General features: G+C 50.7%; 2 protein-coding genes across 5 annotated transcripts; both read left to right on the top strand.

The window, feature by feature from the left end:
• The first annotated feature begins 4,863 nt into the window (after positions 1 to 4,863).
• LOC118928433 (zinc finger protein 764-like) lies at positions 4,864 to 8,461 on the top strand. 4 transcript variants are annotated; one of them, XM_036917657.2, is made up of 3 exons: positions 4,865 to 5,640; positions 5,794 to 5,907; positions 6,670 to 8,461. In XM_036917657.2, exons 1-3 carry the CDS (start codon positions 5,445 to 5,447, stop codon positions 7,584 to 7,586), a joined length of 1,227 nt encoding a protein of 408 aa, XP_036773552.1. In that variant the 5' UTR covers positions 4,865 to 5,444; the 3' UTR covers positions 7,587 to 8,461. The 4 variants fall into 4 exon arrangements, with proteins under 4 accessions (XP_057343130.1, XP_036773552.1, XP_057343131.1 ...); XM_036917658.2 differs by having other exon boundaries at positions 4,866 to 5,640; positions 6,673 to 8,461; XM_057487147.1 differs by having other exon boundaries at positions 4,864 to 5,907.
• Positions 8,462 to 10,038: 1,577 nt separating this feature from the next.
• On the top strand, positions 10,039 to 15,553 carry ZNF768 (zinc finger protein 768). Its single transcript, XM_036917656.2, has 2 exons — positions 10,039 to 13,718; positions 13,998 to 15,553. Exons 1-2 carry the CDS (start codon positions 13,631 to 13,633, stop codon positions 15,488 to 15,490), a joined length of 1,581 nt encoding a protein of 526 aa, XP_036773551.2. The 5' UTR covers positions 10,039 to 13,630; the 3' UTR covers positions 15,491 to 15,553.
• Positions 15,554 to 17,510: the final 1,957 nt, after the last annotated feature.

Here is a 17,510-nt window from a genome sequence, read left to right as displayed (position 1 = left end):
TCAAATGTGGTCTCCAAGAAATGGAGGTCTTCTGTCCCATGCTGGAAGTCTCTCAACTATGATTTTGTGTCTATGTCTATAGCTTTGAGTGTAAGGTTGAAGGCACTGGGGGGAGGGGTGAGCACGTCAGACACTGATGACATGCCAAAGTCCCCAGCTGCTGCCCCCTCCCAACCTGAAAAATGTGCCTTAAGCTAGCCAATCCTCGCATCACTGTAAATCTAAGCTCTGCCTCCCCCTACCTTCTTTAAAAAGTCACTGCCAGCCCTGCTGAGTGTGACTTCCCCAGCCTGTGACAGCCAGACCACGGAACATCACCTGGGAATTTGCGTTCAAATAAACTACCTGGCCCTTTGTTGCTGCTCTTTGCCTGCTTATTTCGGCTAGAATTTTATCTTACATTTGGTGCCGAACCCGGGAAAGAGCGTGAGTGCGGGGCCCTGACCGGCCACCGGTGGCCCCGCCCCCTCCTTCCCCGACCCGGGACCTTAGCCTGCTCTCTGCTGTGTGGACTATTTTCTGGTGAGTCCCTCAGTTTCCCACGGTCTGTTTCCCTTCCTAACTCCGTTTCACCTGGTCTGTCTGAAATTGTATATACGTCCAGGTTTGGGAATCCAGCCCATCCACTGTGGGCATCCGGCCTGCCCCTGGCCCTGCCGTGGGGGAGACATCCCTCACCCAGGCTCCCAGGACATCTCCCCTGACTTGGTGCGCTTGAGACGCTGGGCACTCCTCTCAGCGGGATTAGTTGGGAAGTGGCGCAGACGTGGGGAACCAGCCCTCAAAAGCAGAGGGTCAGACCCCACTGCGGTGTCTCATTTCTAATTTGGTGACTCTATATTTGTTCCAGGAAGTTCTCAAATAGAAGCTAGTTTTTCTTTGCGCCAAGGCAGGCTGGGCCTCAGTATCCCTTGGACAATCAATCTTGCTGGCCCCCTGAGGGAACTTTCAATTTTGGCCTCCTCACTGACTTAATTATTGCCACTGGAGCGGAGAGTAGAGTGAAATCCCATATGTGCAGGCTTTTTAAACTTTGCGCTTCTGCCCAGACCTTTATGTTAACTGTTCAATGACTCAGGTTCTCCTAGCCCAATCTCCAGTTAAAGATTGTCAGCCTCTTACTCTTCCCAGTCCTTCTTCCTTTTCAGATCCACCAGAAGACCTCAGTCGCCCACCTCCCTCAGCTCGCAATCCCCTCCCCCTCTCTCCACCACCATCTTTAAGTCCTTTGTCTTCACACGTGTTGCCACCATCTTAAAGTCCTACATTCTCAACCATGCTGTTGTCCTGCTCTCCTCTTCCAGCGGCTGCACCACCCCCTTCCCCTCTCCTTCTGCCTTCACCACCCTCTTCCCCCACCGGAACACGCTCCTCCCACCCTCTAGTTCCAGAAGCCACGGACAGGAAGCCGAGGAGAGGGAAAGCAATTAGATATCAGTGACTCAAGTCTTTGTATCGGTTTGTCTGTCTGTGTATATGTTTTTGTGTGGGGAGTGTTGCTGACTGTAGTAGTTGTATCTCAGTTTGCATGTTTGTGTGTCTAGGCATATGGATGAAAAATATTTTCCTACCTCCAGATGGTATTAATAAAAATTGATTTAAAAACAAGCGCTTGTGAAACTTAGGCATTCTAAAACTTCCAGAAAATCTGATAAAAAATGTTAAGCGTTAATGCTAATTTGAGTTTGGCTGAGGCAGGCATGTCCTTGTAGTTATCAGCTGCCAAAGTTTACCTAAGGTCATTTAAGTTGATGCTATCTGCTAAATCTTTTAAGAATAAAATGCTTAAAGGCTTGGCTTTGTCTAATATTCAGTAAAGGTCTTCTAAGTAATCTAGCATAGTTGTTAGGAATGAGTGAACTAAATAAGTGTGGCAAGTGAACACCTTTTTAATTGTGTGTTACAGTGTGTATACCTATCTACAGCCTAGAAATCTTTATAGTAACCTGAAACCTTAAAATTTTGCTGAGTTAAAAAGATACTTTGTGCTTAGTGAGAGATTGTGTTGTAAAGCTCATAGTTAACAGAAATTATAAAATGTTCATAAATTTGTCAATCCAAAGAATGCTAGTGTAACAGTTTATAATAGCCTACTTCTCAGTATTCACTAAAAATTAAGGTACCTAATAGTTGTAAGTTCTAATTAAAACTACTTAAAGTAATAAAGAAAACATTTCTGCATGCTAAAGAATGTGTCTTTTGATAAAAGAAAATAACTTTGTTCTAAAGTATAGCTGTTTATTTAGAGAGAGCAATCTAAATGTAAAAAGGTTGTAGAAAGTTTGTAGAAGAATTTAATATAGTCATGCTATATAAAATTAAAGCAAATGAGTCTTGGTATCAAGTACACAGCAAAATTAGAATTTTGTTTTCAGTTAAAAAGAAAGTTTTCTTAACTATTAGTCTGCTCTTAATATTGAAAAATTACAAAAAGTTCTATAATTGTTTTATCAAAGCAATTTCTCATGCTTACAGTCTCAATGAGTTGTTGGAATATTTAAGAAAATGAGATCTTAATATTAAAAGAACTAAAAGCTAAAGTTTGCTAACAACTGTATAACCTTCTTTATTTGCCTTTGAGGTATTTTGTCATTCTGGTTAAATAGATAAGTATTGCTTCATAGCAACCTATAATCTTATTTAAGCAAGTGCCTTAAAACTCTTAACAGCTTCCCAAAATCAAATTCAAAAAAGTACTTTTACCTCTACTTAACTCTGATATTTTCCAGAGGGCCCCTAGAACATGTCAGAGGAACTTTTTCTCATTGGAGAAAGCATTTAGCTAATTTAGCTTACTTATCTGATATATAAGCTATTACCTAGAAAGCACTGTCAAAAAAAGAATAATGCTAAACTTTGTTACTGAATGTTTTGTATTACAGAAATATCAGAATTTCCTTATGTCAACTGTCTTACAGTAAGCTCTCATCAGATCTTTAACCATTGTCATTTGTAATTCTTTTGTCATTTATAGTCACTGTTTTATTACTCCTAAACTAGCAAAAAACTAGATTTCAGCAGAACAGGTATTAGTTACATAAGATTAAGTAAACTAAAGAAGATGATTTTGTGGCTTTTTGTTTCAAATGTTGCTGATAAAGTGTTTTAAGCTTTTTCTCTTAAGCTGAAAACAGTTCAGTAAATTACTGCCTTTATAAGCAGAATTGAAACTTTATCTTTCTCTCTACCTGATCCCTCCAGAATTTAAAAAAAACTCTCAGTGACTATTTTTATATTTCATGGCAGTATGTTCATTTTCACAAGTTCAATAAGAATCTACTTTCCTTGTAAGAAGACCAATTAGAAACACTAGTTATATTACCGAAGCTTTAACGGGAACATCATACCTGAGAAACATGTGCATAAACTCAGATATGATCAGCTTTAAGGAACTAAGGTTGACTTTATAAAGCCAACAAAGCCCCTTAGAAGAACTGGCCCGGTACCTTGCTTACAAGGTTCACAGCAGCCTTACCAGGTGAGTAAGGAAGGTCAGTAACACTTCCTGGCAGGTGCAGGAACCTCAGGATGTCTTGGAGACCTCAAGGAGAGAGGAATTCACCCAGATCTACAGGTACTGCAGGCAAAACCTGATGGTAAGTCTGGCTTGGCTGTCTGGTCTCAAGAGGCCTTTAAAAGTTCAATCTGAAATTCCTTACAAAAAGTTCCAGCAAAGCACATTTAAAAGAGCCTATGTAATCAATTGCTCTTCTTGCTGCACTTATGCAAATAATTAAGCCAAGTGTTAATTATTTTCTTAACTTGGTTACTTCTAATAAAAATGAGGGTGATTTTAGAGAAAAGTATTGTTTCAGTAATGCAGTCTTATCTATACTAAATCCCAATACTAGTCATTGAGATGTAAACTTGATCCAGCATTCTAGTTTCCCCATGATACCTGGCTATGATTCTCAATTAGACTCTTCATATTTCTAGTTCTCATATTCAGCCATGCATACTTAATCTCATCAAGTTTGTCCTTCCTGAATTGAAGCACCAACCTTCCAAGGCCCTCTCAACTGACCAGTCATAAAAACCTGGCTGCACCCTTTACTGCGCCCCCTCTCAGCATGAAGCAGCCAGAGCAGTCAGCGCCCCTTTTCCCTGGCAGCGGCTAGAGTCTCTATCTGTAGAGGAGAAAATGAGACAGAGACCATAAGCTTAGACAGAATAAAGTGAGAGCTCTGGAGAAAGCAAGGCAAGATATTTGCAGTCAGAGCAATGTAACTACATGCTACGAACCCCCACCACCCCGCCGCACGATGCCCCTTGTCAGCCCAAAGTTGCCAGATCAAGTCATCACCCATTATGACCAAAAGGCTGGAATGTAAGGTTGAAGGCACTGGGGGGAGGGGTGAGCACGTCAGACACTGATGACATGCCAAAGTCCCCAGCTGCTGCCCCCTCCTGACCTGAAAAATGTGCCTTAAACTAGCCAATCCTCGCACCGCTGTAAATCTAAGCTCTGCCTCCCCCTACCTTCTTTAGAAAGTCACTGCCTGCCCTGCTGAGTGTGACTTCCCCAGCCTGTGATAGCGTGGAACATCACCTGGGAATTTGCGTTCAAATAAACTACCTAGCCCTTTGTTGCCTCTCTTAGCCTGCTTATTTTGGCTAGAATTTATCTTACATTGAGCACAATCTTTCTGAAGGTCTTGGTACCTTTGCCTTAGGAGCTCATCTTAAGACCTGGTATCTCTCTCCCTTAGTGTAAATTTAGAGCTTAGTGTAAACTTACAGAGCAGGAACCTTATTTTGGTTCACCAATGTCTCCAACACCTAGAACATCTGGAAGAATGCCTGGACACAGTAAGTGCCCAATATGTTTTCATTAAATGAACGCATATGTAGTTTTGCTGCTAGGGTTCTTGTTCGCGGCTACGAAAACTAACGTCCGAATTCACTGAGGCAGAGCAGGCAGCTCGAAGCTGGACCTGCAGTCTCCCGGGACTGACCTTCCGCCGCGCTAGTCCTTCCTCCCAAGCGGGGCGGGGCTGGGGCTGCGCCTCCCGGCGCGGCGGGTGCGGGGCTTGGCCCGGGGGGCCTGGCCCGCTGTCTTTTCGGGACTGCGCGCCCGCCGAGCCAGTGGAGGCGGCGGCTTCCAGGTGAGGGGGCGCCGGGCGCCGCGCTTGTAGCTGTCGCGGCCATTTTGATTGAGGGCCCGAGACAAAGCAACCTGGAAACACGGGGCTGGTCTCTGCGGGCCTCACTGCGCGGGAGTGAAGTTCGTGAGGCCGCGTTGCTGCCGTCTCTTAGGGAGGCGTTTTCCAGGTCGGGTCATCGGTGTACGTCTATCACCAGCAATTCCTGTTGAGCCCCTGCTCTCTCCGCCTCTGACTGCTCCCCGACCCCTGGCCCAGGTGGGGCGGTTTCTCCACGGGAGGCTCCGCGGCTCCGGGCCGGCGAGGGGCCGCGCTGGCCTGTATCCCGGGCTGGCACTTCCCATGGCGTCACCTGTGGCTCCGCTCCCCACGCGGGAACCAGACTTGGCCGGGCGCAAGGGGAGGAAACCTGAACCCGTGAGCTTCGCGGACGTGGCCGTGTACTTCTCCCGGGAGGAGTGGGGGTGTCTGCGGCCCACGCAGAGGGCCCTGTACCGGGACGTGATGCGGGAGACCTACGGCCTCCTTGGCACGCTCGGTGAGAGCCGTCCCTGCGCGCCGGGGCCCTCCTTCCCGTCCCCACCGCCCAAACTCCGGGGCCTGCACATAAGTGGGAGGCCCATGGTCCGGGGACTCGGGACTGCGTGGAGGCAGTCTCCCAGCAGTGTAGGGTTTGGTTCTTCTTTCCCAGGTTTCAGAAGTACCAAGCCAGCCCTCATCTCCTGGGTGGAGGAAGAGGCCGAACTGTGGGGTCCGGACGCACGGGATCCAGAGGTGGGAGAGTGTCTGACAGAAGCAGACACAGGTGAAGTAGTCAGGACTCCGTGTCACCTGACATCCTCTGGGCCTGACCCATCCTGTAACCGGCTAGCTCCTTAGCAGCTCATCAGTTTCTTCTTTGAGTTGCTTCCCCAGGAAGTCTGTTATGCCTGGCCTTTGCCTAGCTTATGGATACAGACTAGAAAGGGGCACCTCTGCTGGGGTGTGGAGCCCTGGCATTCCTGCCCCTCCGTTCCCAGCTCTGGGGAATCTGAGTACCGGCACATCTAGTTGGCCTGTATGCTGTTGAGTGGCACATCATCCCTCCTGCTGTTTTTCTACACTGTAGTTTCTCTGCCACCTCCTGTATGTTAGTTTCTGTTAGGCGTTCTGTAGCAGCCTCCTTTATCTTGACTTCCATTGTTACTTCTCCAGTTCATGCTGTCAACAGTGCCCAGCCCTTCTGCTCTTGTCAGTGCCAGCCACGGTTATGCCTCTCTTTGTGATTTTCCTGCTGTCTGGAGCATCCTTAAGCAAACATTCATCCCCATGGTCCAGCACAAGCTACCCTCCCCCATGTCCCCAGCTCTAAGTTTAGAAATTACTGTTTCTCTGTTCCTTCTCTCTCTGTCTCTGCATGTGAGGAAAGGTGTCACTCCTAGCCTCCGCTTCCCATACCAAGCTGAGTTCCAGAGGCAGCAGTGGCTCCATAGGTGGCCATATTGAAGAAGCTTCTCTGTCACCATATGGGGTGTGGGATTCAAGGACCAGGATGAGCCAGGTTCTGACCTCTCTCTTTATCTGGCAGCAGATTCCAGAAACAAGGAAGAGAAAGAACAAAGAGAAGGGACTGAGGCCCTGGAGGAGATCCTCTCTGTGGATTCTCGGCCTCCTGGACTGAAGGCTCTCAAACCCTCTTCTGCTGGGCTCCTTTATGGTTTGGAGCAGCCGCGTAGGGTGCCTCGCCGGGGTCGCCCCCCACTCTGTGCCCATCCCCCTGTTCCAAGGGCAGACCAACGTCACGGTTGCTATGTGTGTGGGAAGAGTTTTGCCTGGCGCTCTACCCTGGTCGAGCACCTATACACCCACACAGGTGAGAGGCCCTTCTGTTGCCCTGACTGTGGTAAGGGCTTCAGCCAGGCCTCCTCTCTGAGCAAGCACCGGGCCATCCATCGTGGGGAGCGACCTCACTGCTGCCCAGACTGTGGCCGGGCCTTCACCCAGCGCTCTTCCCTCACCACCCACCTACGGGTACACACAGGCGAGAAGCCCTACTGCTGTGCTGACTGTGGCCGCTGCTTCAGCCAGAGCTCTGCCCTCCACCAGCACCAGCGGGTCCACAGTGGCGAGACCCCCTTCCCATGCCTGGACTGTGGCCGTGCCTTTGCCCATGCCTCAGACCTACGGCGCCATGTGCGCACCCATACGGGCGAGAAGCCCTACCCGTGTCCAGACTGTGGGCGCTGCTTCCGCCAGAGCTCCGAAATGGCTGCACACCGGCGCACCCACAGTGGTGAACGCCCCTACCCCTGTCCTCAGTGTGGCAGGTGCTTCGGCCAGAAGTCAGCTATGGCCAAGCACCAGTGGGTGCATAGGCCTGAGCCTGGGGGCCATAGGGGTCGAGGTGCCAGTGTGTTGCCTGTGCCCCTGGCTCCTGGCCAAGGGGACCTGGACCCACCGGTGGGCTTCCAGCACTACCCAGAGATATTCCAGGAGTGTGGGTGATGGTCTCAGATATGACAAGGCAAAGGCTGAAGATCTAGACATTGCCTGAGGCCCAACCTGGGCCTAGGGGCCTGAACCTCTTTGGCAGCTCCAGGAAGGTCACAGAATTCCTGGCAAGAAGTGGGCCTGGGGGATGGGGACTGTCTTATCTTAGGCTCTTACCAGCTTGATCTGCTGTTACTTGCTTCCTATTGTCACAGACTCTAGAAGCCCCCTTTGCTGAGTTAGGGCTGAAGTTAGAACCCCCATTAAACCTCCACTGTGGGGAAGAAAAGGGTATTTTTCAGAAGTATTAGGAGGATTGAGATAGAGAAGAACTTTGTTTTACCCATTGTCTTTTTACTGCAGAAGTTAAAAATGGGTGGCCGTGTGCTGAATCTGACCTACAACAGCCTTTTCTTTTTTGCTCAGCCAGCATTTAAAAGTGTTACGAAATATTGGCCAGCATTTAAAAGTGTTATGAAATATTGGTTAAGATTTACAAGTTCAGATATTTCACACATAAATCCAGGTTTCCGGCCTATCTTGCTGAATCCAAAGATTTGGCAACTTGACCTGAGATCCCACAAAACCACAAAGTGTGGGAGCCCCTTTTGGATGGAGCTGGAGCCATGCTCTACAGTTTAGCATGCCTGCCACTCCTTACCTGCTCCTGACCAGCATCAGCTGGCACTTGTCATAGCTTGTGCATGTCTCTGGCAAAGCAGACCCTCCACATCTGGCATTTTCCACTCATGTACATGACCTGTTGGGGTTCTGTTTTCATTTGCATTTGTAAACTGTAGTTGATGGCATTCAAATATTCCTGAATCAGGGAGTCAGGTAGAGCGCATATATGTGAAAGGGTGGCAGAAGTAAAAGCAGGCTTTATTTTAGATCTTCTTGTGTATTGCATTCCATGGTTTATAAGAGTGCTATCTGTCCATCAACTCATTTCATGCTTCTTACTCCCTAAGGGAAGAAGCATCTTGCTTGGAGAGGACAGCCCAGTCAGGAAGCGGTGATCAGGACTGGATCTTCTGCCCCAAACCAGCTGATATCTGCCATACCACAGCACCACTCTCAGCTGACCAGCAGTCCTGGTTTTGAAGGGGAAGGCCCTGAGAGCACCTGCCTCTCCTCCTTGGGCCTCTCTGGGAGAACCTTATGGCTCAGGCCTTAGCTACCCTAGACCCAGCCAGGAGGGCCTCATCATACTTTTGAACTGGAAGAGATCTTTTGCAGCTGATCTTGCACTGAGACTGGGGAAAGCTAAGCAACTTGTCCAAGGCCATATGCAGTGAGACTCCAGAGTTCTGGGTTTACTGCTGTCTTTACCACACCACTCCCAAGATCCTTGCCAGTGTCTCAGCCAGGGTTCTAAAGGCATCTGCCCACTCCCTGTGATGGCACCCAGGCACTGACCTGGACTAGGGACAGCAGCCCAGTGTCAGTGAAGCCCAGGTATAAGATGAGTGACACATACAGCTGCACAGCCAACCAAAGCAAGGAAGAAACCAGCCTTAGATGAGAATTCCAGGGTGAACAATAGCGAAGTTTGTTATCTACTTTCTTTTGGACCTGCCATCATGCACAAATGGGGGCTAGTTCTTAGGGTTAGTGCCAGAGGGAGCTGAACTCATCTACATTCCCAAGCTCTGCACGGAATCCCTCCCCTGTTGCCTTGTGACTCCATTGTCTGTCTATAATGAATTCCTTTGTAGTCAGAGTCCAGCCTTGTCCAGGTGATGGAATCAGTCAGCCATGGGCTGATTTTAGATTTTCGGCAGACTGCTTCCTGCCTCTGATAGGATACCCTTCACCTCAAGGAGTAGAAGCACAGGCATATGCCCTCTTCTAATCTGTGTGCACTTGTTTTCACTCAGCTCAGCCCCTTGTCTGGCCTACCTTAGGGAAAAATCAGATATGTTAACCTGGAGAAACTTCAAAAGGAAGAGAGAGAAATTTTAGGGAAGAGATACCATTCAGGTGAGGTAATGCACTGACTTGATTCCAACCTTATCTTCAAATCTAACCTCAGCAAGACCTCTTTTATCCTAAACCTTACTGGGAGGACTGGCTTATGTGCCACTGTGTCACAAAGGGGTTGTGGGGTAAGAAGAGGCACCCTGGCAGTAGGAGCTAACTTGGTAGCTTTTAATTCCCTAGAGAAGCCAGGGTACAATCCATTCCCTCCCCTAACCCTCAGTGCTGGGAAAGCCTGGCCTGTAAATCCAGTTAGCTCAGACTCAAAGCTGGATTTGGACCCAGCCCTCAGTTTGTCAATTAAAGGTACCATAATTACTACTTTCTCTGAGTGCTTTGAAGTTTGCAAGGCTTACTTAAGGCCCCCAAACCAGACCCAAGTCTGCTTCCTGCCCTTGTGACCCAATTTTCTACCAGGTAATCAATTACTAAATGTCATGAAATGCTTAAGCCTCAGCCTCACCCCACTCTTAGCTCCTCATTTCCTGGCTTCCACTAAAGGTAGGGCTCCCTTTTATCTGCTGTCACAGGTCTTTGAGGCTCAGACCCTGAAACAATTTAAAGGCAGGAAAAGGGTTTTCCTAGGGCTTCATTGGTGTATGGAAAGAAATGCTTGCTACACTGGACAGAATGAGACCCATACACATGGTGAGATTGAGAGGTCAAGGCTGTGACCACATGGCCCATCACTATTTTGTCCAAGCTGTGTAAGTAAGGTTAAGTATTACTTTGCTCCAAAGATCCCTAGACATTTTTTGGAATATTTACGTACGTCTTTCTAGGAACAGAATGTGCAAAGATGTTTATGACCCAAAGAGGCTAAAATCTGCTGTAGGCCAGTATTTTTTAAAGTAAGGCTTTTCTGCCACAGAATCACATGCAGTATATCTTTAAAATGTAGCTAGCTCCCTGGGCCCTGTCCCTAGCCTATTGAATCAGAATCACCAGGGATGGAATCTTTGCCTGTTAAAACTGGAAGGAACCATGGCTCTGAGCAAAATGTTACTTTCTAACTACTCTTAGTTTTGCAAAGGTAGGGGTTGATCTCAGAACTGTGTCATGCTGAGGGATGACCTAGACATACACACACAGACTCACATTTCCTTTGTTCTTCCCAAGGGGGCTTATGCATGCTGTTCTCTTCCTGGGTATCTCAGACCTTGAATATAGAGGGGTATCTCTTGTATCTACAGAAGCCCTCTTAAAGGACTTGTCCTTTGCATGCAGGAAGGGAGTGGTTCATGCAGGGGCCCCTCTCATGCTGACAACCTTTGTCAGGGCTCTTGAGTGCAGGCCCAGAAATGTGGGCCAAGTTAGCTGGACCATAGCCTTGGCTGCACATTGAGTAGCTCTGCCCCAAGGCTGCTGCTCACCAGGGATGTGGACAAAGTGGCCACCCAACTTGGAGCACACACAGGGCTCCTCCTCACCAAGTCAGGGCAGAATAAGGTCATTAGACTCCTGCCTTGGAGTAGTTGGTGCTAGGTCAATTTGGAACCCTCATGAGAGGCTTCCCTGTGCTTAGAGCTTCTCACTGCTGTGGGTATGTGTTAGGCAGAGGCTGGCTGCCTCTTGAAGGTCCATTGTATAGATAGGACTGGTGGAGGAGGCTGCCTGGAAGTCAGCTACTATTTTACTCTAGGCACTAGTGAGACTGAGTTTCACTTGCACAAACTCTGGGGCCAGAGAAGCTTGAAGCCCTGGCTCAATTTTTGCTACACCTGGAGCTTGTGGCCCATGCTGTGAAGAGTGCAGGCAATGGGCCATGTCAGAGCTGTGGATGGGGGCCTTGCCATACACTTCACGGGACTGCTGCTTTCCTGTGTGGACTGCCTGGTGGGTAAGCAGGTTGGAGGTCAGAGGAAAGTGTCTCAGGAAGGAGATACTGTCTCTCATTTGTGTAAGTGCTTTGGGAATGATGGGAGCAATGGAGGGTGGGGGGTATCCCGGCCCAGCTCTTCTCATAACCAGTGCAGTTGTAGGGTCTTTTGACTGTTTGTGCCCCTTACTGTTGCACTATGTGAGCCATTCTTCACAAAGGTGTTAGGACATATGGACACTGGAATGGAAGAGAGGCATGGAGCTGGAAACTGTTCCACTGGAGGGCAGAAAAGTACTCTCACTTTATTTGTAGGAAGATATTGTCTGTGATTCTATTTGTAAACTCTACTCTCTTCACTTGAAATTCTCCAAATTCTCATTCTCACCTCTTTTCAGGCGAATGAAGATGCCATCTTTCCTCCTAATCAATTTCTTTCCTATATTTGTCTTGGGAAGGCAATAGGAAAACACAATCCATGGCTTCTGCATGACACAGGGAGAATTTGGCTCATTCATTGTCAAGAATGCTACCAAACTAGTTTCAGCAGCAAGGGTAGAAAAGGGACAAGAATTGGATCTTACTGAATTGTCTTTTTCCTTGATTCAAAGCTGCACTGAGGGCAGTGTTCTCAGGCCCCTTCCTCTGCAAGCTTCTTTCAAGTCAGACAGGATTGGAGAGTTCTTAGCTGCCTTAAAGGTCAGCCGGTTCTCTCAGTCCACTTTCCTCCTGAACTCTCCCACCCTCACCTGGAAGGAATTTCCATAGGATCCCTGCCTTCCTGGGAAGAAAATTCAGATACCAGCGACTCAGGCTCCTAGGGACTGAGTTAAACTCTATTAGGGGAAGATGGCGTGAGACAGGGTAAAAGAAAGCAGCCTCCTCTCTGTGGGAGGATCCCCTGACTGTCCCTTCAGCACCTGGAACCAATGAGAAGGAAAATGCTGGGAAAGGGAGTGTAGGGGAGACCGGTGCTGGAAGGTGTCTGTCTTGAGATTCCTTGGCTTCTTCAGAAGGATAAAACATAATAAAGGGTAAACGGAGGCGGGAAAAAATTCTGAAAGCACAGAATCGCCCAGCAAGGAGACGCCAGAGACCTTCCTCCCACTCTTCCCGCAGGCCCTTCTGGATGACAAGGGAGGGCCCGCGCACCCTCTCACCAATCAGAATGGGGCCTGCCGTTCCCTGGCGACCATTAGCGCCTAGCCGTTGGCATAGTAGGAGGCGGCGGGACGGTGAGAGCCCAAGCTTCACCGGCCAATCGCTGAGCTCCCTAGGAGGTGGGGGCGGTGCCCCTGGAAACCTGAGGTGGGGCTGCTTCCTTGGCAACCAATGTGGCCCTTCGGAGGGAGGAAGGTTGGCTATTAAGAAGAGCAAAGAAGGGAGGGGGCCCGGAATAGTTGGGGTGGGTGCGCCTGTGTGGGTGAGTGGAGTTCGAGTATGGGGACCCAGATTCGGAAGCCTCATGGGCCCAGGGTGGGGGGCCATCCATCCAAGTTCCCGAGGCGCCACCGGAGATGACCCCATGGCCCTGGAGGGGAGGGGAAACAGACACCGTCCCCGCTGGCTCCGGGAAGCGTCGCTCCTTCTCGCTGACCTTGGTCTCGCTTGTTGCCTCGCCCTTGGCCATAGGCACTGAAGGATGTAGGGTTCGGGAGGCAGACAGATAGGCTCCCGGGCGGACGAAGACCTAGGACATAGGCACACAAACTGACCTAGCCTCTCCCTCCGGCTCCAGGGCGGCCCATCATTCCTCACCTCAACACCGAGGCCCTCCAGCCCAGGGTTAATGCCAACGAGTTTCCACCTCCAGCCGCTCCTAGAGAGGCCACTGCGGAGCCAGCGGGGGAAACTGGCCGCGGACGGACACTTCCTGTGCGGCGGGGGAGGGGGTCGAATAGCCGCAGCCCAGCCAGGGTCTTGGGAGCCAGGCGGCGGGGTCTTGGGCGGGAGCGGTATCCAGGAGCGCAGGGCAAGCCGTGAAGCCTCCCATCTCCGAGGCTACGAGGCGTGGGGGCCTGCGAGGGCCCCCGGGCAAGCCGAGACTTTGCGGGTGGGGGCGAGGCCGCGGGTAGGGGAGGGGCAAGGCGGGCCGGAGAGGCCCAGGGTCAAGACGTCCGGCCTCGGGGGCCGGGACTGGTAGCCGGGTCCCGTGGGCAGCACTGAGCAGGCCCTTGGCGGGCCCGGGTTTCAGGGCACTCAGGTCGGGTCGCAGGATCATCCACCTTCGCCGCCGCCGCCGCACTGGGAGCCGGCGGGGATGGAACGGGAGGCGTCGCCGTGGGGCTTCGAGTCCCGGGATGTGCAAAGTCCTGACAAAATGGGGAGCCCGGAAGGGTCTCTCAAAGGTGAGGGAGTGAGTGCCCCTCCGAGGAGCGTGCTTGGGAGCGGGAGAATGGGCTGTGGGCCGTGGGAGGGGAAGAGCCGGGGGCTTGGACACCTGGGACTTGGAAGTGGTAGGGGCGGGGACTAGGTGTCCTGGGTTGGCTGAGGGGAGGTGGGAGTTTCAGCACCTGCCCAAGGGCCAGCGACCCTGTTTGAGGTGGAGGGAGAGGTTTGTGGTAGTAACCAAATGACCGTTCAGGCCCCACGCAATCCGGGTTTTCCGTAATTCTCTGATCCTGCAGGCAACATGAGTGAGAATGAGGAAGAGGAAATTTCTCAGCAAGAAGGCACTGGGGACTATGAAGTGGAAGAGATACCTTTTGGGCTTGAACCCCAGAGCCCTGGGTTTGAACCCCAAAGCCCTGGGTTTGAGCCTGAAAGCCCAGGTTTTGAGTCCCGAAGCCCTGGGTTTGTGCCCCCAAGCCCTGAATTTGCACTCAGAAGCCCTGAATCAGATTCTCAGAGCCCTGAGTTGGAACCCCAGAGCCCTATGTATGAGCCCCAAAGCCCTGGATATGGACCCCAGAGCCCTGGATATGAATCCCAGAGCCTGGGTTATGAGCCCCAGAACCCTGAGTTCAAAACCCAAAGCCTTGAATTTGAACCTCAAGGTTCCAAATTCCAGGAAGGTGCGGAGATGCTTCTGAATCCCGAGGAAAAGAATCCCCTGAGCATCCCCTTGGGAACCCACCCCTTGGACTCCTTCACTCAGGGCTTTGGGGAGCAGCCCACAGGGGGCCTGCCCCTAGGACCACCTTTTGAGATTCCCACAGGAACCCTGCTAGCTACACCGCAGTTTGAGATGCTCCAGAATCCCCTGGGCCTGACAGGGGCCCTTCGGGGTCCAGGCCGGCGGGGCAGCCGAGCTAGGGGTGGGCAGGGCCCTCGGCCTAATATCTGCGGCATTTGCGGGAAGAGCTTTGGGCGGGGCTCTACCCTGATCCAGCACCAGCGCATCCACACCGGTGAGAAGCCCTATAAGTGTGAGGTCTGCGGCAAGGCCTTCTCCCAGAGCTCTGACCTCATCAAACACCAGCGCACCCACACGGGTGAGCGGCCCTACAAATGTCCCCGTTGTGGCAAGGCCTTTGCTGACAGCTCTTACCTGCTTCGCCACCAGCGCACCCACTCTGGTCAGAAGCCCTACAAGTGCCCGCACTGTGGCAAGGCCTTCGGCGACAGCTCCTACCTCCTTCGGCACCAGCGTACACACAGCCACGAGCGGCCCTACAGCTGCCCCGAGTGTGGCAAGTGCTACAGCCAGAACTCATCCCTGCGTAGTCACCAGAGGGTGCACACCGGGCAAAGGCCCTTCAGCTGTGGCATCTGTGGCAAGAGCTTCTCCCAGCGGTCGGCACTTATTCCCCATGCCCGCAGCCATGCCCGTGAGAAGCCTTTCAAGTGCCCTGAGTGCGGCAAACGCTTTGGCCAGAGCTCTGTGCTGGCCATCCATGCCCGCACGCACCTGCCAGGCCGCACCTACAGCTGCCCCGACTGTGGCAAGACCTTCAATCGTTCGTCCACGCTGATTCAGCACCAGCGCTCCCACACAGGGGAGCGGCCCTACAGGTGTGCTGTGTGCGGCAAGGGCTTCTGCCGCTCTTCAACGTTGCTGCAGCACCACCGGGTCCACAGCGGGGAGCGGCCCTACAAGTGCGATAACTGTGGAAAGGCCTTCTCACAGAGCTCTGACCTCATCCGCCACCAGCGGACCCATGCAGCCGGCCGGCGTTGACCTGGGGCTCTGTTGGTTGGGAAGGCGGTGGGCAGAAGAGAAGGGGGCAGAGAGTTAGAGAAACTTTAAGAGAAGATGATGGAAAGGCTGGAGAAGAATGGAAGAGTTGAGGATTCCTGGAGGAGAGGGGACCAGGGTGGAGGAAGTTGCATTCCCTGGAGACTTATAGGAACTAGGCTATCAAGAGGGGTTGGAGAGAGGCCAGACAGGCAGTGGGAGGCTCTGGAAGAGATCCAGAAAGAAGTCAAGCAGAGAGCTGGACTCAGCAGCAGCATGCCCCTTGGTGGGTGCCTGGCTTGGCAAAGTACTAGATGGGTGGTGGGTGGGGAGGGATCGGGTTAATTAGAGTGGGGTAGCTTAGGTTGGTAGCCACTGAGACCCCTGTTGAGTCAAGAAGGGGTAGGTGGGGTGGGAGTGAGGGTCCTGGGGTGAAGCCTGGGCCTCTGAGTGCAGACCCCATCCTCCCTTGTCTTCCTCAGGCTTTGGAGCCCCTGAATTTCAGTTCAATAAAAACCTTAATGTCGTAAAAGAAACTTGTCCTTAAAATGTTTGCATAGGCAGTGGGAGACACTAGATCTGCAAACAGCCAGTGAAGTCAGGGCTTTGTCTGGGAAGTGCTTTTATAGTCAATGTTTCACTGGAATCTTATCATCTGAGGCTCAGAAGACATATCTGAGCTTGTATCTGCCCAAGTTCAAGTCCCACGCTTTGAATGCTGTACAAATGGGGGGCCCAATGTGGGAGATGTGAGAAAGCCCTTGACTTTGTGGATACCCATTTTCCCAGACACGGGGTCTGTCCTTGGGCCAGAAAACAGACTATTCTTGTCCAGGCATAGAGTCTGTGTTCTATCTCTCCCTGGCTCCAGCACCCGGCTGAGTCATCCTTTGCTCCCTTCCCAGCTGGAGCCTCTGCAATTCCAACCCACAACAGGGGGCACATTTTGGACCACAGCTCTGCCTCCTTTTTAGTACCCCTGTACCTCTTGGGACCACCCTGCTACCACCCCACCTTTATCCCACTTTCCTTTCCCATCTGAACCTCAGTGCTTCTAACACTTGGCCCCTCAGGAAAAGATGGGGGATTGGTGCCATCAGTGAGTCTGGGTGATTCTGGGGTGTAGCCTGTCATGACTTTAGCTGAGGAGAACAGGCCACACCTTGAGGAATCACCCAGCTGCAGGTATGTCTTGAGATGAATGCCTATTCTTAGTAGCCCTGACTGCCCTGTCAAGGTTTTTTCCTTGTATTTCACAGATACGGAACATAGATCTCACAGCCCTAAGTGACCTGCTCAAAGTCACTCCGTGGCTAAGAGGCTGATGAGACATTCAGATGATGTATGCCTGGCCCCACCTGTCTGCAGCAGCTTGGCCATACAGGCAGGTGGAGAGCCTTGGCTCTAGGGTGTCTTGGGCCTTAGAATCCTACATCACCCCCGCCCCACACCCACCCTCAGGGCCTTATAACTTGTCAAGAACAAATAACTTCCCTAAGCACATTTCAATCCAGCCTCTCATGATCTGTAAGCTCTGGACAGGGCCTTAGAGATCAGGTAGTCCAATACAGTGCAGTTGTGTTCAGTGGCTTTCAGTTTTAATTATTTTTGGAAGTAGAACATTATTTTTCAAATGAAATCTCAGTCTTTCAAAGACCTTTGTAAACTTCATGCACATTTTTGTAAGACAGCCTATCACATATAATCTCAAATATTAAAATACTCCAACTCCCAAAATTAATATAGTTCATATATGTAACTATGTTGAATAGAACTGCATTTGAATACCTAATGTGATAATTACATTTGTAGACATTTCAACATTTCAATTATACAACTTAGTTTTCATAATTTGATTTTTTTTTTCCAGCTCCCAAACATGTTTGTAGGCCCCTGAAAGCTGGGAGGCCCTGGGCACAGTGCCTGTGGTGCTTAATCGATAAAGTAACCTTATGCACAGAACCTTAGTATATAAAAGATCAAATGAGGGTGGGGAATCAGTTGCTCAGCCTCCACCCCTCTT

The sequence above is a fragment of the Manis pentadactyla genome, chromosome 10 (genome assembly GCF_030020395.1).
Source record: "Manis pentadactyla isolate mManPen7 chromosome 10, mManPen7.hap1, whole genome shotgun sequence".
In the NCBI taxonomy this organism is placed as follows: Eukaryota; Metazoa; Chordata; class Mammalia; order Pholidota; family Manidae; genus Manis; species Manis pentadactyla.
Note: the sequence above shows the minus strand (reverse complement) of the source record. Positions and strands in the feature narration are given on the sequence as shown.

Bases quoted from the DNA above. Each gene is read 5' to 3' on its own strand.
- ZNF768 (XM_036917656.2), top strand. From the start codon at position 13,631: ATGGAACGGGAGGCGTCGCCGTGGGGCTTCGAGTCCCGGGATGTGCAA. The intron at 13,719-13,997 runs GTGAGGGAGTGA...CTGATCCTGCAG, and splicing joins CCCGGAAGGGTCTCTCAAAG to GCAACATGAGTGAGAATGAG.
- LOC118928433 (XM_057487147.1), top strand. From the start codon at position 5,445: ATGGCGTCACCTGTGGCTCCGCTCCCCACGCGGGAACCAGACTTGGCC. The intron at 5,908-6,669 runs GTGAAGTAGTCA...TTTATCTGGCAG, and splicing joins TCTGACAGAAGCAGACACAG to CAGATTCCAGAAACAAGGAA.